This window comes from Chelonia mydas, chromosome 3, assembly GCF_015237465.2.
Source record: "Chelonia mydas isolate rCheMyd1 chromosome 3, rCheMyd1.pri.v2, whole genome shotgun sequence".
Lineage (NCBI taxonomy): Eukaryota > Metazoa > Chordata > Testudines > Cheloniidae > Chelonia > Chelonia mydas.
In genome coordinates, this window is record NC_057851.1 from 189,858,462 (window position 1) to 189,880,328 (window position 21,867).

At 38.0% G+C, this 21,867-nt stretch overlaps 1 protein-coding gene across 6 annotated transcripts in view; it reads left to right on the plus strand.

The window, feature by feature from the left end:
• Positions 1-21,867, plus strand: part of KIF16B (kinesin family member 16B) — a 289,704-nt gene that overhangs the window by 40,617 nt on the left and 227,220 nt on the right. For all 6 annotated transcript variants that reach the window (XM_037896104.2, XM_043544001.1, XM_043544000.1 and 3 more), the window contains exons 5-12: positions 2,976-3,073; positions 4,135-4,244; positions 4,870-5,012; positions 7,053-7,221; positions 7,384-7,515; positions 11,777-11,952; positions 15,013-15,078; positions 20,162-20,221. In XM_037896104.2, the coding sequence (XP_037752032.1) occupies positions 2,976-3,073; positions 4,135-4,244; positions 4,870-5,012; positions 7,053-7,221; positions 7,384-7,515; positions 11,777-11,952; positions 15,013-15,078; positions 20,162-20,221 (954 nt within the window). The remainder of the gene's footprint in view (positions 1-2,975; positions 3,074-4,134; positions 4,245-4,869; positions 5,013-7,052; positions 7,222-7,383; positions 7,516-11,776; positions 11,953-15,012; positions 15,079-20,161; positions 20,222-21,867) is intronic.

Sequence of the window (21,867 nt, forward strand, 5' to 3'; positions counted from 1 at the left end):
AGTGATTTTTGGGTACTCAACTTGAGACACCTTAAAGGGGCTGTGATTTTGAGATTATGTATGCTCAGCACTTTCTGAAAGAGTCTTCCTGATTCCGGGGGGGAGGAGGGAATCAAGATGGCTGTTTGATTCCTATTTGGAAAACAAAACTTCAAGTTGGGAATGGGAACTGAGAATGGTCACGGCCGAGTTTGAGTTTTTAACCCACCATTTAAAAACATTACTCAGACTTTAAATTTAAGGATTAAAGTTCTGGATAACTCTGGCACAGGACCCCTAGCAAAGGAAAGTCCAACTGGAGGGGCATTCTGACAGGAGGAGAGTTGCCCATAATTGACTCCATTGAGGGGGGATGCTTGCTGAAAAAGGGAGGGAACTGGCTGAGGAAACTTTTGAGCGGTGCAGCCACTGGCATGCTGATTAAGTGCATCCCAGAAGCATCGTCTGCTGGCTGGACTCTCTTGTAATCCTTGGCTAAAATAATAGCCACCCTCCCCCAGCAGAATTTCAGAAGGGAATGCTGCCACCTGCCCTCTGCCAATTAAATCCTTTTTGAGCTGTAATTGTGTCACTAATTTTCACCTCCCTGAGCTGGCAAGTGTGAATTTGGCTCTGTCTTGTACTTATTACTGTACACACAGCATAAGTAACTTCGTGTATAACGTTATGAAGTTTTTTTGTGTGGTGAATAAGCATAATAGAATGTTAGGGCCAGAGAAAATTTTGTGAAAGATATAAATTGCTGAAAATGGTATGCTAAGAAACATGCATATTGTGAGACTTCCTGAGTAAATCTGGTGGCCATTATCCTCAAGAGATTTTGCTGTTATATAAGTAGCAATGTTTGTTTGACCCAACTCAGAAATAGAGATCTACATTGATTCTTCTCACTGTGGGCTGTAATTATTCTACTTTGGCTGTATATACAAGATTATATAAATGAATAGACAATGGCAGTTGGCTCTCAGAGTCATTTGTAGAAAACATCTGACCCAAGACTCTACCTATAATAGACAAAATTCAAGTTACAAGTAAACAATTTCCTTTTTTTGCTATTCCTTAAAGTACTAGTACTAAAATTCTAGTTAAGGGATTCTTCACCCCCCTAGAGCTTACAGTGCCATTAGCAAATATGCATTGATTGCCAAGCTCTGTAAGTGGCACTGATAACATGTGATGATATTCTAGTAACAGTGTATTCATTAGAAGAATGGATCCCCAGATGAAGACTTCACTAGTGTGTAATCATCATTGGTTTTAGTTGTCTGCTTTTTTAGATTTCTGATCACTTTTAATTAAAATTAATAAGAAATGTGCAGCTATATTACCAACAAAACCACCAAAAAACCTCCAACTTAAAATTGATGGCTAAATTAAACAGAAATGTAAAATAAAGGAAAGGTGCAAGCACATGCTTCTTCTATCTGGGGCCCGTAGTTAAGTTTGCCCAACACTTCCTATCTATTAATACTGTGTTTTCAGTATGCCAAACTTTAATGGTCTTGGACTGAGATTTTCCATGCTGGGTGTCTGCTTCAGGCTCATTTTATATACACAATTTTTTGCTAAAACTATTCAGCTGTTAAAATTAGAACAGTGGTTGCCAAAATGTGGGTCGCAATCCCCAGGAGGGTTGTGAGATGTTGAAAATCTATGCAGTGTCGGATGGGCCAAACCTGAGTGGCACTGTATGGTATCCTCAGCCAGACGCACAGTGCATTCCTGGCTCTGTCTGGGAAGGCAGAATCGGGCTTCTTCCCCTTCTCCCCCCTGCCTCCCAAACATACCATGAGATAAATTTTTAAGGCTACCCTGGGCAGGGTGGGCTTGCTTATCCTGGGGCTCGTTTTAACAGAGGTGAGCCTAAAGGGGGTCACGGCATGCAAAAGTGTGGGCACCACTGCACTCGAGCACATTCCCCTCCAGTACCTGGAAGTGAACTCAAGATTCTGGTGTCTCAGCATTCCTCTGCTGCTAGTAAATATCTGTGAAACCCCTTGGGGAAGTGTCTCAGCTGCTTCCTAGTGGTTGGTCCATAGAACAGTAGAAGGTTATCTTCTGTTAGTTACTCTGTTAGCTCAACTGGCAGAGGTTTGTGCTGATAAACCACATGGGTGTCTTGGAATAGCTGGAATATATGAACCGAAGGTGTTAACCCAGTGACTGTTATGCTAATATTTTTGGCCCATATATTTCATTACAGTTAATATTTCATTTTTTGGTGGGCTTTTACGTCTTTGTCTTGCTTTTATATTTCCCCCCATCACAGGTATCAGTATGTTTCCACATGCTTCAAATTTTGTTTTTTCAATTTTCAGAAACCTTGGAAATTACACACAAAAAACTGTGCAAAAAGAACAATAAGGTTGCAAAATAAAGCACTCAGAAATTGGGAAATACAAGAATTAAAGTTGCCTTAATTTGCCCCCCTTGTGCACATATATTATGATAGTCTTTAATTACACTATTGCATGCTATATTTTCCACAGGACCTTTGCCTCACTCAGTGCGGAAGATGGATCTGCTTTGTGGATGGATCAGGGTTATTTAGTGCATGAGGCTGTTGTCTGTAGGACCCCTGCTTTTGTTGCAGGTGTCGGAAGGTGTGTAGTGAATGAGGCAAAGGGTTTCAGGGAGAGAAAGGATAGTCTCATGGTTAAGGCAGTTAAATGTTGCCCTGGAGAACTGGATTCTTTCTCTGCTTTAAGTAGGTGAGATTTGTATGGACCAAATGTGTAGGGCATAGGGTAAAATCTAACCCAAAACTAAGAGCCAGTGCTAGGATCTGAATTGCAAACTGCTTAACCTCCAAGTTGCTGTGGCAGTTAAATGAGATATTAAGACTATTTGCTAATAATTCCCTTCTGTATATCTGGCACAATGACTGGGTATTGTCAATTTCAGTGATTTCTTTTGTTTTTAAAAGATACAGTGCGTGCATGTAGTGATGTAGAAAATAAAAATTGTTGTTGCAGGGTGATGCTGGTTTAATACCTAGAATTTGTGAAGGATTATTTAACAGAATAAATGAAAAAATAAGATGGAATGAAGCATCCTTTCGAACAGAAGTCAGGTAGGTTTTGTGTATGTTGCAAAGATTGCTGGGAATGAACCTACTCGGTTATAAACTCCTTGTTTTCACATTAGTATCTTTTTGTACAATGTGGTTTTAGGGATGAAACTTCTTCTTCTTCTCAGCCTGAAAATGGATTTTTGTGGAAAGCTCTGGTAAAATGTTTTCAGCACTTCTCTGCTGGGCCTCCCACCCATTTTTTAAAATTATTATTATTATTATTATTATTATTTTATTTTATTATTTTTAGTAGTGAAAATATTCATGCTTTTTAAAGCATCCTTCACTAATCCTTCCCCTTGCATTCAAAAATTTCACTGCAGACAGAGACCAAACCTGGAAAACTTCATCTCAGATGGTGGAAGTTTGACATGATTTATAGTCAGCTGAAATAGCTTTTGAGAATGGAAACACTTAAACAACCTTAAGTTCAGCTGTTGTTGCATGCTCCATTTGTAATAATTTTAAAATACTATAATTCTGCGGTTTTTTTGGCTTTTTGTAAGCAGCAAGAGTAGTAATTATGAAAAATATTAGATTTTTCTACATCCTGTTATCACTTGATCATGATGAAAACAAGTTTTTAACCTTTTTTACGAGACCATTTTCTAATGTCCAAAGTATAAAAAGGAAAGAAGTTTAACATCTTATTTTATTTTCTGTTGATACAACTATTGGTAGTAATAGGATTTGCATCAAGATATAAGAGTTCTCAGTGGTATTGGGTTAGGAAACATATTACAGTAAACAAAACACTAGGAAACACATGGAGATGTTTACATCATAATACGATCTTTAGAAGCTCTGTTACCACAGAGCTTATATTGTAAGTGGTATCATAACTTGGTGAAAAAGTTACAGATTAGGATCTGTCCTGCAGAATGCCTACATGCAGGAGTGACTGAGTAGTCAATTGGACTCATGTGGGTGAAGTCACTCCTATGTAAACTGCAGGATTGAGGCTCAATTCTACCATCTGAATGAGCTCTTTCCAGTAATTTTGATTTTTTAAATCTTGTATCATTCAATATTTTTTCTAAATTCAAATACTTTTGTTTCAGTTATCTGGAAATCTATAATGAACGTGTGAGAGATCTGCTGAGGCGGAAATCATCAAAAACGTATAATTTAAGAATACGAGAGCATCCGAAAGAAGGGCCTTATGTTGAGGGTAAAATCACTTCATTGCTTTCTACTTCACGAATATTTTCAGGTTTATGTTTAATTGTATGTCCCTGTTTTTGTTTTTAAATTGTAAATGCAAATGAAGATGAAGGTGAAAGACAATATATTTCATCATCACTGTAAAAGCATTATTGGGAACAGCCTTTTTTATTTTGTACAGTTCTCATTTCCAAGCTCTTCTAAAGTACAACACTTTTTTTACTGAAGTGAAGCTCTGCTAAATGATTTCAAATCAGCATTAGGTCTAACTTACAAATCATGGATGTTTGAAATGAAAAGGATCTATTAGAATCTAACCATCTTAGTCTACCACTCTGCCAATGCCAGTTCTTTTCCCTTGAGAGGTTAGACATATACTATATACTTTGAAGAGAAGTATGCAATCTTTTTAACTATTCTGCTGTAAATATTATAATAGTCTGAAGAAGTATTCTTCACATAATGTCTCATTCCTCTATTTAAAAGAAAGAAAGGAAATCGGCCTATAAATGCTTTCTGTGCTATTTCAGCACTGCTGCATTGTACTGAGGTGGACTTGAATCTCAATCAGTTCACAGTACCTTCATAAGTATACTTCTTTTTAATTTATAATAATTTTTGCTTCTGTTCAGATTTGTCCAAACATTTAGTACAAAATTACAGCGATGTAGAGGAACTTATGGAAGCAGGAAACATAAATCGAACCACTGCTGCAACTGGAATGAATGATGTTAGCAGCAGGTCTCATGCCATTTTCACGATCAACTTCACTCAGGTAAAAAGAATTGTATCGTCTTTAAATGTTTGCATGTGCTAACTGAAACATGTAGCTGTCAAATCAACAGCTTCGGAGACCCTGTTACTTCTATTGATGCGGACACAGTGACGAAATGAGGGCAGACACTTGGATGGATTTTAAGTGTCCAGCTGCGACTTTTATTAAGCTTAAACACAGGGGAGGGGTGTTATCCACCTATCACCCTTACTTTCCTATACCAGGCATTTAAATGGGAAGGGTACAAGGGCTCCTACCACATAACCCTTTCCCTAGACTGTCCCCTAGCACTCAGCTCGGTCTGAGGCCTGCCCTCCCCGCCCCCTGAAGGGGACAAAAGGTGCAGAAAGGTGGGGACTTCGGCCTTACCCTGTCCCATGAACCCAAGGCCCATCAGCAAAATCCCAAGTCTTTTATCACTAGGAAACATTTATCCTTTCAACTGCATTGAAAACCCAGGCTGAGATGAATTAACAGCTCAACCAAGTACCTCAGTTAGGTACTAAGTGCATTCCTACTGTCACTTGTGGTTTGAAGGAGGTGTGAGGAAAGGCCTCTGCCAGTTGGCTCTCTGGGAGAAAAATTCCTTCCTAATCCCCAAGGCAATCAGCTAGACCTGCAGCATCTGCCAGACTGAATTTCTATTCCTAGTTCAGGGTGGGTATGGTGGGGCTGCTGGAATGGAGCTGAAAGAGGCTCCAGGTGGCGTGGGCTCCACGTTAAATCCCCAGAGCTGGTGCTGTGAGCCAGTCAGCATCTCTCACGTACAACTGGCCAATGGGTGTTAGAGACTCCAAGGTGGGGAGAAGCTACTTGGTGTCCTTCAGTGAGTGTCTCCCTCCCTCAATGCTAGGGCTAACCCCCTTTACCACTAGTCCCATCAATTTCCCTCACCTGTTGAGGCAGGTGAGTGGTATTTGTCTTCTGCAGCAGAGAAAGGGAAAGGTATGTTTTTGTTAGAGTTAAATGTGGTATGATGAACTTCTCAGTGACTGTATTAAGACACTGTACATTACAGTGTCTAGTTATTCTTAAAACAACATTTCTCAGATGCACCATTCTGGGAGATAATTCACAGAAACTCAAGTTAGCTAAAACTCAGTGAATAACTAATGCATAGTCTCTTATGTTGCCGTAGAATCCCAACAACAAAAGGGAAAAATTTTGAAAATCCTGTGATTTGCATAAAAGTGGCACATAAAAGTAGTGACTGCCTTTTATGCTTTAATGTTGGCCAGACACTCCTGAAATCCAGTCCCATGGCCCAAACTGGTCTCCCATTAACTGTTCCTCTTCTGGCTACTCGAGTCCTAACTTGAATACATATTCATCTCATTCATCTCTGGACTAATGGGGTGACCAAATACATTCATCTAGGTATTTGTTTTCCACTCCAATTCCCAGCAGCAGTCAACCTTAGAAAAGGGAGTTTACTATTTTATTTTATTTTATGGGGCTAGTAGGCCTATGGAGAGTTTTATGGAAGGAAGGTAGCATATGGCATGGATGCAGTTTTCATTTTTTCCATAGCATGTTGCAAAAAGTTGTGTATTTTGTTAACAGTGGAATTACTCAGCTCCCAGCTTTTAGAGAAGGGTGGGAAGTAAGCCAACAAATGGTATCGGTATATTGTTCAAAGATGCTATATAAGTATGAAGGGGAAAAGTTTGTGTATGTAAAAACTGTAACACTGATTGTTAGTCAAAAATTTAATACAGATTTAACAGGTGAGTTTATTGTACTTCTTTAAAATATCAGTACATTTTAAGACATTTGTGGTTGGTGTGTATATGTAAATAGCTTCAATGCTTGGAATATTCCTTATGAAAATTAGTTAAATGAGTATTATGCAGCTGCTTGTCAATGGAACTCCTTTCTTTGGTACCTCGAATACATCTGACTTCTAAAGCCCTACTACTGTGAACAAATTTAATGTAATCTTAAAACATGACATGGAAGATACAAACTGAATTCAGTAATATTCTGGAACTTCATTGCTTAATCCATTATTTTTTATTTTCTTTTTCTATTTTTCTTTAGGCTAAATTTGATGCTGAAATGCCTTGTGAGACTGTTAGCAAGATCCATTTGGTAGATCTTGCTGGAAGTGAGAGAGCAGATGCCACCGGTGCTACAGGGGTTAGATTAAAGGAAGGAGGGAATATTAACAAATCTCTAGTTACTCTGGGAAATGTCATTTCTGCCTTAGGTATGTCTCTGTTTTCTTTCATGCTCAGTCCCCTTTCTGCATTAATATTTGTTTTTGCAGTTGGTTTGTGTTGAATCCACTGCAGTGGGTAATAGCTCAATGGTTTTTAATTTCTTAAAAAAATTAATCAATATACAGAATTGCTTTTTTCCCCTCTCTCAGCTGATTTATCTCAGGATGCAACAAATCCTCTTGCAAAGAAGAAGCAAGTATTTGTGCCTTACAGGGACTCTGTGTTGACTTGGCTGTTGAAAGATAGCCTAGGAGGAAACTCTAAAACGATAATGATTGCCAGTAAGTGTTTTAAATTACTTTTTCTTCATTCTTAACACTTTATACAAATTAGCTGTAAATATTTTGATTCCAAATGCCTCATTAAGAAATGGTGTTGTTTACACCTTGTTAAATTAATGATTACTTTGCAGAGCAAAGCTTTCTAATACAGTCCATACCCTTTCGTTAAGTGTTCTCTTCTTCATAAAGAATGATATAAACGCTGTTGTCCTTTAAAAAAAAAAAAAAAAAATAATTGTAGGATGGATCCCTAGCAGTGGAACGAGGACATAAAAATTTGTAAAAGCAGCAAAGAGTCCTGTGGAACCTTATAGACTAACAGACGTATTGGAGCATAAGTTTTCGTGGGTGCGAAACTTGTGCTCCAATACGTCTGCTAGTCTATAAGGTGCCACAGGACTCTTTGCTGCTTTTACAGATCCAGACTAACACAGCTACCCCTCTGATACATAAAAATTTGTATGCTTAAAAAAAAACAAACCCCAAACTATTTTATTACTAAATATATACAACCAAATTTTCAGTAGACGTGAACAATTGCACATATTTGTGTGTGCAAATCAGGTGTTTGCATGTGCATATCACTAGCTGTGTCTAACTGATCGTGTATGCCAAATATCTAGTTTATGTGCATTCACTGGGCACTTTATGCATAAATAGCGTGTGCTCAAATGAATGTGCATGATTATGACCACCACTTTTAAAATCTGTACCAGAACATTTTGTTCCTTCTTTAGAAATTAATTTTCTGAATCTGTACTGTTTAGCTAATCTGGCCAATTCAGGCTGAAATCAAACATCCCTATTTTGTGATTCATTTGTCTCCTAGACAACTCAGTTTACGTGTGTGTGTATGTGTGCGTGTGTTCACTGCTCTCATACCAGGCACCCTCTATCTGTGATCTAAAAGTCAAGGCTTTTTTTCCCCTCCTTCTGGCTTGTATATCATCACCAGTAATAAAGATCCAGAATGTGAATATACCCAATAATTTTGTTGATGTGCGAGCTAGCTTATGTTTCCGTAACTATATTGTACCTGCAGCATTAATAGTAGAAAATAGTAATAAAGAACAGTTTGGTCTCATTTGACTCAGAATACACACAGGAGGCAGGTCTGTTGAGTAAGAATGTGCCATATCTACAGAGTTACTCTTCTGACATTAACAGAACTTTAATCTGTTGTGTTAAGCTTCATTATTTATAAGCTGCTCTTGTGAGAACTTTTTTTACAGTTTAAACAGAAAGTTCAATAATGGCTCTTTTCACTCAACAAATATTTACCTCTACATCACAGGGCAGATGTGCCATGGTCTCGCTTATCCCACAGTTCATCAGCCCATTGAAATGTCAAGTATGTTTCCAGACAAGATTATAAAGAAATAAAATGGCAGTGAGATTGGGCTGTGTTTGTTGCTTGTTTTTGTGTAGCAGAACTGAAGGGTGAAAGACAATGAAAAATTACCTTAATAGGTTTAGAGTAGCAGCCATGTTAGTCTGTATCCGCAAAAAGAACAGGAGTACTTGTGGCACCTTAGAGACTAACAAATTTATTAGAGCATAAGCTTTCGTGGGCTACAGCTCACTTCATCGGATGCATAGAATGGAACATATACTAAGAAGATAGATATACACATACAGAGAAGGTGGAAGTTGCCGTACAAACTGTAAGAGGCTAATTAATTAAGATGAGCTCTTATCAGCAGGAGAAAAAAAACTTTTGTTGGGATAATCAAGATGGCCCATTTAGACAGTTGACAAGAAGGTGCGAGGATACTTAATGTAGGGAAATAGATTCAATATGTGTAATGACCCAGCCACTCCCAGTCTCTATTCAAACCCAAGTTAATGGTATCTAGTTTGCATATTAATTCAAGCTCAGCAGTTTCTCATTGGAGTCTGTTTTTGAAGCTTTTCTGTTGCAAAATTGCCACCCTTAAATCTTTTACTGAGTGGCCAGAGAGGTTGAAGTGTTCTCCTACAGGTTTTTGAATGTTATGATTCCTGATGTCAGATTTGTGTCCATTTATTCCTTTGTGTAGAGACTGTCCGGTTTGGCCAATGGACATGGCAGAGGGGCATTGCTGGCACATGATGACATGTATCACATTGGTAGATGTGCAGGTGAACGAGCCTTTGATAGCGTGGCCGATGTGATTAGGTCCTATGATGGTGTCACTTGAATAAATATGTGGACAGAGTTGGCATCGGGCTTCGTTGCAAGGATAGGTTCCTGGGTTAGTGTTTTTGTTGTGTGGTTGCTGGTGAGTATTTGCTTCAGGTTGGGGGGCTGTCTGTAAGCGAGGACTGATCTGTCTCCTAGGATCTGTGAGAGTGAGGGATCATCCTTCAGGATAGGTTGTAGATCTTTGATTATGCGCTAGACAGGTTTTAGCTGGGGGCTGAAGGTGACAACTAGTGGCGTTCTGTTATTTTCTTTGTTGGGCCTGTCCTGTAGTAAGTGACTTCTGGGTACTCTTCTGGCTCTGTCAATCTGTTTTTTCACTTCAGCAGGTGGGTATTGTAGTTTTAAGAATGCTTGGTGAGATGGAAATTGTTGAAATAATGGTAGAATTCCTCAAGGGCTTCTTTTCCATGGGACCAGATGATGAAGATGTCATCAGTGTAGCGCAAGTAGAGGAGGGGCATTAGGGGACGAGAGCTAAGGAAGCGTTGTTCTAAGCCAGCCATAAAAATGTTGGCATACTGTGGGGCCATGCAGGTACCCATAGCAGTGCCGCTGACTTGAAGGTATATATTGTCCCCAAATGTGAAATAGTTGTGGGTGAGGACAAAGTCGCAAAGGTCAGCCACCAGGTTTGCCGTGATGTTATTGGGGATACTGTTCCTGACGGCTTGTAGTTCATCTTCGTGTGGAATGTTGGTGTAGAGGGTTTCTACGTCCATAGTGTATGTCCACATATTTATTCAAGTGACACCATCATAGGACCTAATCACATTAGCCACACCATCAGGGGCTCATTCACCTGTTACCGACACCTAAGTTTGGTGTCTAAGAAAGTCACACAGCCCAAATGTGTTTAGTCTGCCTCTTCTTTAACCAAACCTGCAAAGACCAGGAAGGCCACCTCCTACTACAGATGGGAGAGTTTTTTTAGGTCCAGTTGACTATTTTGGGAATCATATATGTTAAAAGTACCTAACGCTTAACCACTAGAAACAAATACAAAATAATTACAATCCTCTTTGCTATTAAATACTATAAAGGATTTTTCCGTAAGGGAATTGTGACATTTCCCAGGATACAGTCTGGATGGTTGAATAGCTGTGTCCCCTTAGTTCTCCAATTGGGGTGCCTTTTATACTGCTTTGCTGTGAGAATAACCACTCCTGGTCTGTTTATACACAGCCTCTAGCATGCAAAATCACTCCCAGCTCAATTATAAGAGTGCTTCCAGCCAGTCACTCCTGACTTATATTACAGGGTGACACCAGCAAATTCTCGGTTTCAGACTTGTCCCCAAAAATGTGTGTCTTGTATTGCCTTGCACCCTCCTGCACAATACAGGCTCATAGAAAGTCTGTCATTTCGTTAATAAAAAATAATATGCACAAACCCTGTTATATCAAATGGAGGTTTCCAGATGTGTCAGTTAAAACACACACTTGTTTAGATAAAACAATACAACAAGTTTATTAACTACTGAAAGATAGAATTTAAGTGATTAGAAGTAATGAGGCATAAAAGTAAAATTTGGTTACAAAGAAATAAAAGGTAAAACATGAATTAATACCTAACAAGCTAAGTGAATTTAAAGCAAAAATTGGAAGCAGTTAGTTCAAGGATAGTACTGTGTGCTGCCATGCACCCACAGCTCAGCCCAAAGACCAAGTTTACAAGTGGGTGCTGTGGTTTCTTCTCTGTTCTTTTTTTATGTCAAGGTATATCCTATAAATTCCTTTAAAAACGGACAATTAGTGTTGTCGTTTGCTTGAACCAACTTCCTCATTTGAAGATGGTATTGAGAATTAGAATAAACTGCTTTCTCCTGTTCTTGAGTTTGAACTCTGTTATATAGGGAATACAATTCAAGGAGCATGGTATCCTCACCATTGAGTTGATGAACCTCTGAGTTTTATAAAAACCAGGTAGTTTGATGGCAAGATTTTTTTATAATCTCTGAATAATTGAGCTTGTTTTCTCTCCATCCACAAGATGCCTATCTGACGTTTTAAATTACAAACCAACTTTATTAAGTGAAACATTTGGTGCTGGCTAAACTATTTCTGACTTAATTCTCAGCTATTTCACCTGCTGATGTCAATTATGGAGAAACCTTAAGTACACTTCGCTATGCAAATAGAGCCAAAAACATCATCAACAAGCCTACTATTAATGAGGATCCTAACGTCAAACTAATTCGTGAGCTGAGAGCTGAAATAGCCCGATTAAAAACCTTGCTTGCTCAAGGGAATCAGGTTAGTTTTAGATTTATGTATAATTTTTGCTGAGTAACAGCATCTATTTCTAGATCCTAATGAGATCATTATCTTTTTTCATTATATTGACCTGAAAAAACAAGCACTGTGAAGTCATGAATGAATGTAATTTTCTTCTTTGAATTGGCTTCCAATTGGTCAGTGTGATATCTGCTTTTGTGTAAAATTTTTTACCTCGCCTTGATATGATTAGAACATAATTCTATGTTGTGGGTAAGTATTCACTGCAGCATATGGGCATTTAGGTGCACCACCCCATTAACAGTAAAGAAATAGGTATGCCTAGCTTGGTGGGTTGAAAAGATACCCTTGTACATTTTTTTCAGTGCAAGAACATTCAAGATACCATAAAATATCTGAACACATACTTTGTAAATAAGATTAAATTCATGTTGAGACTTGTAAATATTATACTGTAGAGAAAGGTAGGACATTTGAAAAGCTTGTAACCACATCTTTGACTATGTAGTACTCCAGAGAGCAAATAGTGTGCTTAGCAAACATCTAAAAACATTGTTGATACCTCCATATAGTACAAAGTGCAAACTATGAATAAAATAAATTGATTATTCAATAAAGATAAAAGGACACATTCCACCCATTTTTCTCAGTCTTCTAATCAGAAAGTTCAGAACTTAAGACATTTAAATTTTATTAGAAAAATAGTTGTTTAATTAGTCTTGCTATTAGTCTGTTGCTGGTTATGTTTTAGGGAAGCGATTTTTTGGACACCTAAAAGTATGGGAGTCTGATTAAAGATGGTAAAACTGGTTATATTTAGAAGAGAAACTCCAGGTTTTACATTTCTTTAACACTGCAGGTTTTTAATTTTACTAAAGCAGAGAGTTTCTAAAAATAATATTTGATATTGACTCCCATACTGCCAGACCTCTCACCTATTTTAGCAAGGTGACCGTCCTTAGTAGGTTAAGAAATGCCAGTTGTTAAACTATATTTTAATTTGTTTATCATTTATGCGATGCTGCTTAACCTTCTAGTTGCTGGACTGAACAAAACTTGTTTCCTTCTTAAAGACCATTTGTAAGAATCCAGGCTGGATTTGAAATATGTGATTCATCCAGCTACCAATGAACCAGTGAAGAAATTGTAGGTGTTACAGCTCTATCCACCTGATAGTCACTCTAAATAACAACAATACATTAATTCTATTGAAATGAATGTATATTTTTCATAAAGCTTCAGTGTTTGATTCCCTGAAAGGCGCCGTGCTGTTAAGTTCTGAGAAAAATGGAACGGTTAAGCCTAATAATACTGTAAATATAGATGTAAATATGAATTGATGACTCCATAGGTAAGGTTCACAGGAGTGTTCATCCCAGGACCCCTATTCAGTTGAGGAGTACTTGTGGTCTTCAGTGCACAGTTTTGAGTGTCAAATATGCATATTAAGAGATTATATATAAAGAAGCACAGCTGCTTTGGAATTGTGCTTCATTCCATACTAAAGGTATTGTATGGAATGCTGGTTGGCATCAAGAGAATTCTCTATCCAGTACTAAGCAGTACAGTCCCTCTATTTTTTTGTATCTATTTATCCTTATTCTGTTTAGTTTTTGTTATCTCTTTTGGGTGCTGTAAACTGATTAACTTGAATATCTGTCTCTGGATGACAAAAACAAACTAACGTTAGCATGGTGATTCTTGAAATTAAGGAATGTGGTTTAAAGGTCTATGGTAGAACCTGGCTAATGGAGACTTCCAAACAATGCTATTGTGGGTTATCAGATTTTATAATCAAACAAACATGATTGGGAAGGTGCGAATAAGCTACATTAAAAATTGTACTCTTTAATTTATTTTTATAAGTAAAAATAATTTCGTTTAATTATGGTATGAAATGTCAAAAGCTAGTCAGTGTAGTTTGGGACTTTTTGTAAAATAAAACAAAATGAAAACGTAATTGTCTGCAGTATCCTGCTTAAATATTTGCTGAGAAACGGGATGAGGTCCCCTTGCATATTTTGTGAAAAAATATCAGGTTTGCAGATTACTAAAGGAAGTATTAGTACGATTCTACTGTATTGTAAATAGTAAAACTGAAAACACTCCATGAGGGTTGAATTACTCTGTTGTACTCTGTGCTTTGTCTTGTGCTTGTCTGGGGGAAAAGTTGAGTGATTTTGCTGGCAAGCTGACAATTTTTATTTCTGAAATATGGCTTGACTTTGCAAACTCTGGGTACACATATTTTAGACTGCTTTGAAGATCTAATACTTTGACATTGTTCCAAGGTGTAAAAGAGTAGATATCACAAAATAAATATGGCTATGCTATGAAGAATTCCAGAGAATGTCAAATCTTATGTTATAAATGTCTGTGAGGGATACAGTGCCAAGCAAGACTAAATTAATTGAATTTGTGCTGCTTGGTAAAACAGCAGGTGGTGGTAAATGTGTACAATAGAATATAAATCCCTGTATAATTTCTTCTATGGACAGTCTTTATATTCCCAGAATATTGTATTGCAAATGTCACCATGGCTCATTGATAATTATTTACCCAAAATCCAACACTAGTCAATGTTACAAAAATAAAAGCAGTTTTCTTTGTTATATAAGTATTAGTAATTTTCATGTTCCACAGTCAAATTAACAAGATACATTTTTACAATACAAATGTCATACTCATAGAAATGTTTATAGCAGAATAGTTAAATAGACACTCATGCATAGTAAATTGTCATCTACTGCATTTCTAAAAAATTGGTTTTGTAGAGCCAATTTGTCAAAATGTTGTGCCTTCAGCAGAATATGAATGTAGACAAATCAGTAAAAGTGTGTATGTAAAATTAAAAAATAAAATTGTATTTCAAATTTATACTTTGACAAGATTGCCACTAATGTGAATGTTTTATATGGATAAAGATGAAATGTCATCCACTCCAGATAAAGACTAGAACAGGATATACTACACAAATTTATTAAAATACCTGCCCAATAATATTTCATGCCTTCTAATCCACCATCCATTGTACTGTTTATTTTACTGTATACTGATGTGTATTGTTTTACAATTTAGATTGCACTCTTGGATTCTCCAACAGCTTTAAGTATGGAGGAGAAGCTTCAGCAGAATGAAGCAAGAGTAAGTTATAATTTGATATTTATTTTAGAGATAAATGTGGCCTGGATGCTGGAGCAATAACAGCTCATTTTCAGGAACTTTTTGGTATACACACTTATAAACACTGGCTTTAATGTTGTGGTTTGTTTGTCCATTTATTTGTTTGTTCATTTATTTTACAAAGCAGCATTTTCTTGAATTCAACTAGATGTAAAAACCTCAGATTTATTTTTTTTAACTTTTTATACTAAATTAGAATTTGTAATTTTATTACTTGTTACACTGTGTTTCACATAAACAGTGCAACAGAAGAAAATACGTTGTAAATACTCTTGCATGCTTTCTTGAAATATATTTAACTGACTCATGTTTGAATAATGATAAATCTTGTTCCCTGGGCAAATCTCCTTTTCTCTTCTCTGTGTATATTAAAACTTTTTGAGAAAGGTAATAATAGACTATAATATGGAGAGTCAGAAAAAGAATGCAATGCCCACAGAAAAATGCAAATTAAATTCTGGTATAGTGTTGGACTAATTCATGTTTCTAGTTTCTAAACTTGCCATAATGTGTTCTAAGAATCTGGGGCAAGTTTTCAGGAAGTAATGTTGGTCTGCCTTCTGATCTGGTATAACCATATGCAAATGGTTATTTAGATACCTAATCAGCTATTTTAACGTGCAGTAGTGATAGTTGAACATATAAGTCTAGACGTAATGAACCTATATCTTTCATATCTGAGAATTTAACCCTCTTAGTAAAGGATTAAGATCTGCTTCATGTTGATCATATTTAGACAATAGCAGACTGTACAAAAAGAGGTAGCATTAATCAGATTTGTGAGGGGGGGGAGTATTTAGAATCTTTAAGGTAGGGTTGCTGGGCGTCTGGTTTTTGACGGGAACACCCAGTCGAAAAGGGACCCTCCTGGCTCTGGTCAGCACTGCTGACTGGGATTTTAAAAGTCCAGTTGGCCACTGGTAGTGAGGCAGGCAGGGTACCTGCCTAGCTCTGTACGGCTCCTGGGAAGCTGCCAGCATCTCCCTCTGGCTCCTAAGTATAGGAGCGGCCATGGGGGCTCTGCACGTTGCCCCCACCTTGAATCCTGGCTCCGCAGCTCCCATTGGCCAGGAACCACAGGCAAATGAGAGCTGCGGGGGTGGTGCCTGAAGTAAGCACCCGCACCCCGAACCTGGTCCTGCGCCCCAATCCCTCGCCCCAGCCCTGAGCCCCTTCCTGCCCTATGAACCCCTCAGCCCCAGCCCAGAGCCCTCACCCCCTCCCACACCCTGACCTTCTGCCCCAGCCCAGAGCCCCCTCCCACACCCTGAACCCCTCATTTCTGGCCCATACTCCTTCATATGCCCCAACCCCCTTCCCCAGCCTGGAGCCTTATTCCACACTCTGAACCCCTTGGCCCAGTGCGGAGCCCCCTCTGCACCCCAAACCCCTCATCGCCAGCCCCACCGCAGAGCCCTCACCCCCTCTTGCACCCCCCAACCCCCTGCTCCAGCCTAGTGAAAATGAGCGAGTGACTGAGGGTGGGGGAGAGCAAGCGACGGAGGGAGAGGGGAATGGAGTGAGCAGGGACGAGGCCTCGGTGAAGGGGTGAATAGGGGCGTGGAAAAGGTGTTTGCTTTTCTGCAAATAGAAACTTGCAACCCTACTTTAAGGATCAAATGTGGATGTATGGTCTTCTAAAAACATTGGGCCAATTCCTCTGCTGGTGTAAACTGGTATAATTCCATTGAAGCTGCCTGAGGATTTGGCTCATTATAATTACTCAGTCTGCTAAAATCTGTGGAATTAGTATATCTCCTTTAGGAAACACATTTTTGACTCAACTAATTGATACTATACATTATCTCTTTACATTATTATTATGACTCTTGATCATAATACTAAGTTTTTAGGGCAAGTTGATGTCATCTGAAAAACTACTTTTACATTTTTGTTTAAAAAACATGAAACTACAAATTATCTAGGTTTCTCTCTCTTTTTTTTTTTTTAAACTCAAGCTCTTCCAATGGGTTAAGCTAAATTTGATACCAGCATAGACAAAATAGTAGATTCACTGGTGTAAAACCAAGGAGAATAAGGTCTCTTGTAAGCCATGTTTCTGCCTGGAGCACATTTATAATAGTTATCCTACACTAAAATAAACTAGCTCTCTGTACTGTGTTCAGTACTTGTGGCGGAACGTGAATAATAGTAGTTTGAACATTAAGTTACAACAATGCTTTTCCTCCTTAAAGTATTTGTTTAAAAATACTGATTAATATTAATTTAATCTGAATCACAGTTGAATAAATACACACAGCGTTCCCTGAGTATTGTTGTTACAAACGTTTAGGTGGGTGGTAGAAACTGCTAAATGTATGGTATTAATTGGAATATATTTTTCATGTCTGATAATATTCATTGCGTGTCCTATTCAGAAGTGTTGTCCTCACTATGTGGGATGTTTATCGAGTATGTTTTATTGTCCACTGTCAACCCCATTAATATGTTATGAGATTGCTGCTTAAGATAATTACCACAAGCATAATTACTGAATTACTGCAAATTCTTCGCACATATTACAAAGGGTAAAGCTGTTCTATAACTGAATGGCTGCAATAGTGAATTTGATTCTACAGGTCTAAAGACTTTGTTACCATATTTAAATTGGCTAGTTCGCAGTAGTTCTCTTGAAGGAATTAATTGCTGTGTTAGAGAAACTATTTTAAACAACTCATATGCATTAAAAATTCTCCAGAAATGGTGAAGGTAGCGGTGATGAGCATCAGGATTCCCTTATATTTTTTTCTTTAAAAAACAAAAGAAAATAATTGACAAGACTAATATTCTGATTGTCAGCATTCTGGACCTAGGTGGCACAGTGGAGAGAAGTATTATCTTTTCCTCTCTGAGTTTAAATCCTAGGTTACAGGTGAAAATGAGCTACTCATTTCATTTATAATTTCAACTTATTCCCTGGTGGACAGTGGACCATATTATGTAACTACCACACAGTGCATCTTAATTTGTAGCCTGGCCACAAATAAAGCCAACTGTGAAACTGAAGGATATGGTTGCAAATCAAGATTGAGGTAATTTGGGCAGAGCTGTGAAGGGAAGCATTGCTATTTGTCCCTCCAAGTACATGATCAATTTACATATAAATCTTAAAGGAGACAGAAGCAGTTAGTCTTGAGTTTAAGCATTTCACCACTTGAAAGTAGATTCAGGTAATAAAAGATGTATAAACTTAATTCCACGGTGAAAAAATCAAGAGAAGTAATTATCAAATATTGCTTGGGAATAAAAGACAGTGTCCGAGGACAGTGAACAATTTATACTGACTACATCCTTGTATGCATTATGTCAGCTATTTAGAGAGCCTGGGATAAGTGCTTTTTATGTATATAAATCAAAGAAATATAGCCTTCATCAGGGATTTCAGTTTTGAAATTTAATTTTTATCATGGGGAATAAGGTAACATGACAGGTGTGTCTTTGTACAGATATGCAGAGTTACACACGTCTAAGATTTCTTGAGCCATAATCTGACATATATTTATAATAGGCATTCTAGGATACTCTTATTATTAAGAATTTGAATTTTTTTAAATTTAAGTATATAAACACTTCAAATAAAAAGATTTATACTCTTTAGTTTTTGTTCCTTGATTTTACATAGTCTTAAAGTGAACATAAATCCCATGCATTGGAGAGTGGAAACATAAAAATACAGTAAAAGCTGTGTTATCTGGCACTTTACCAGTCAGAAAGCTCTATAAACTGGCATTTCTGATCTTCATTGAAAGTCCAATTTATAGTCCGGTTAGCGCAGGGATGGCAGGCTCCCTATGTGGCTCCGCATGGCTCCCTGGAAGTGGCGACATGTCCCTGCTGCTCCTAGGCGGAGGAATGACCATGAGGGGTTCAGAGTGTGGGAGGGGGTGTGGGGTGCAGGCTCTGGGAGGGAGTTTGGCTGCAGGAGGGGGCTTGTGGCCGGGGGTTGGGGTTTCGGGGTGCCGGATCTGGGCAGTGCTTACCTCGGGCCGCTCCCTGCTAATGGTGACATGTCTCCGCTGCTCCTAGGCGGAGATGTGGTTAGGTGGCTCTGTGTGCTGCCCTGCCCTGTGCGTTGGCTCCGCAGTTCCCATTGGCAGAGTTCCCATGCAGAGCTGCCTAGCCACCCGTCCACCTAGGAGCAGCAGGGACATGTCGCTGCTTGTGGGGACCTGCCTGAGGTGAGCGCCGCCTGGATTTGGCACCCCGCAGCCCTCCTGCACCCCAACCCCTTGCTCCGAGCCCCCTCCTGCAGCCAAACTCCCTCCCTGAGCCCCCTCCAACACCCAGACTCTCTCCCTCTTAGTTAACCGGAATTTTTCCGACACCCCCCCATTCCTCCAACATGCCAGATCAGAAAGCTTTTACTGTACCACAAAAACATTTCTGTAATTATTAGCTTTTGTAAACCTTTTTGGACAACGTATGGCCTGAATCATGATTACTCTTACCTTACCTTGCATAATCACAGTGACAGTGGATTCTAAAATTATTCCAGTTCATTATAAAATTTGGCTATAACCTTTAACTCATTCTGTGGCTGTAGATTTCATAAGATTGACTAAGCACGGCACGTAATAAATCCTTTTATTTGTTCAGAAATTACCTGCCATTATTTTAAATAACAAGGATGTAAAGGGATGGTCCTTATGAAACATTACAAATTGGAGTTTTCACTACATCCTTTGTAATCTTAAATATCTTTTCGTTTCTAAAAAGATGAAAAATCAGAGTTATGATAGCCCATTGTTTTTGTCGTCTTGCTGTATATTTGGCAAATAATTATTACAAACGAATGCGTAAGTAGCACAGTGGCCACTTAAACAGGGGAAAGTTTAAGTGGCCACTGTAACAGATTTTGGTGAAATTGAATTATTATCCCAATATTAGAAGTGGAATCAGTTGCAGGGAGCAACAAAGTTGGCAAATATTTGGCATTTTAAGTTGTTCTCTGAAATTTTGTGCCAAGCCCTTTGTGAGAGTAAGTGTGGTATTTCAAACAAGACTAGTTTAATATAGGATATTATCTTTTTGTTTTATTTCATAGGTACAAGAGCTGACCAAAGAGTGGACAAACAAGTGGAATGAAACCCAAAATATTTTAAAAGTAAGGATCAGTTAAATGCACCATTTTCTCATCTGACATTTTAAGTAAACTTGTAGAAATGCATTTTTTTTCTTTAAAATAGGGTACCGGAGTTAACTGTTGTATTCTATTTTTAAATGTTGTGTTACCAAAAAAAAGTATGTGTGTGTGAACGTCAGTCTGATTTGACTATTTTGAAAATAGCTTTTTACGTAAAAGCTCATGAATTTTTATATTTTCAAATAAAATTTAATAGGCCTACAGCACAACCTGTTCAATTTTTTTACTGATGCTGGATCATTTCCATCTTGGACTCTGCCAAAAGGGAGATCTGTTTTGAATATTTCAAACATTTAATCTGCTTTTACTGAGCTCTGTGAAAAGAAACCACCTTCTGCTTTTCTCTGTCCTTTGTGTGGTGACCACCCATGGCAGTCGGTGGCACAATTACTATATATATTATGTTAGTGGATACTGAGACAGGTTTTGGAATTTCTGAGTGGCTAAGTTTAGGTTCCAGATTTGCTTTTTAGCTTTATTTCAGTACTAATGTAGTAGTGTTTAGCAGAAATTGTTGAAAGATTTCCTTCCAATCTATGCTACCATTATATCCAATCTTAGACTATCCAAGCTTAATTAAATACTTGTTCAAAATTTTTATTCTCCCCCTTATGTCTGCTGCTGCCAGCTTTTGTAAAGACTGGCCATCTAGATTTGTATGAAAACATTAGGGGGAAAGTGGTACAATTATTTGACAGCATGCCTACTAAGAGAACGCACATCTTATTCTAAAATTGCTTATAAAATTGGAAGAGACTTTCAATGGGACTTGTGCTTCTGAATCTCTTAGGTGCTTTTGAAAACACCATCCAGAATAGATGTTCTCTGTGTAAACTTTTGTTACAAATTCTGTTTATAATCTGAATTGCTAAACCTTAATCTAAATCTCTTGCCTCATTCTACCTACATAGGTTTTCTAGTGCTAGTTGACTATTGATGAGTGACACTTTGAGCTGCTATTTTTAACAGACTAATTTTCTGATGTTATCAGTCCAAAGTATAAGAATCTCTCTCTCCACTTGATCTCTCACACAATACACCATAGCATTTCTTGCCAAACACCTTTAGTTGATCGATTAAATTTAATCTTAAAATTTCAGTCTAGTACTTGTTTAGTCCTGTCTATATACATATGCTGAATGCACAGTTGCTGATGAGTTCTGAAAATAACACAAGCAAATAATTGAAGAGGAGATCCCAGAATTCTATCTTATGACCCTAATGTGAGCCTTTTTTTTTTCTCTGATTGATTTTGCTATGCATCACTTTTTGATTCCTTAGCTTCAGTATTTCATAATTCATCCCTGGGCCTTTTACTCATTATCTGACTAGCCGTGCTTCAAAATAAAACACAGGTAATTTGGAGTGTGGTACAGAATTGGAAACTGCCTGGCAGATGCTATGACAAAATGGACTAATTTTGTTTAATGTCTGTCTGGAAATTGAGCTGGGACTTCATATTTACATATTCCTCAGAGATTTTTGTTCCAATTTTTCCACTGTTAGGTTTCTCCATGGTATCCTACACAGAGCTCTGTGTAAGATCGAAAGTTTGTCCCTCTCACCAACAGAAATTGGTCCCATACAAGATGTTACCTCACCCACCT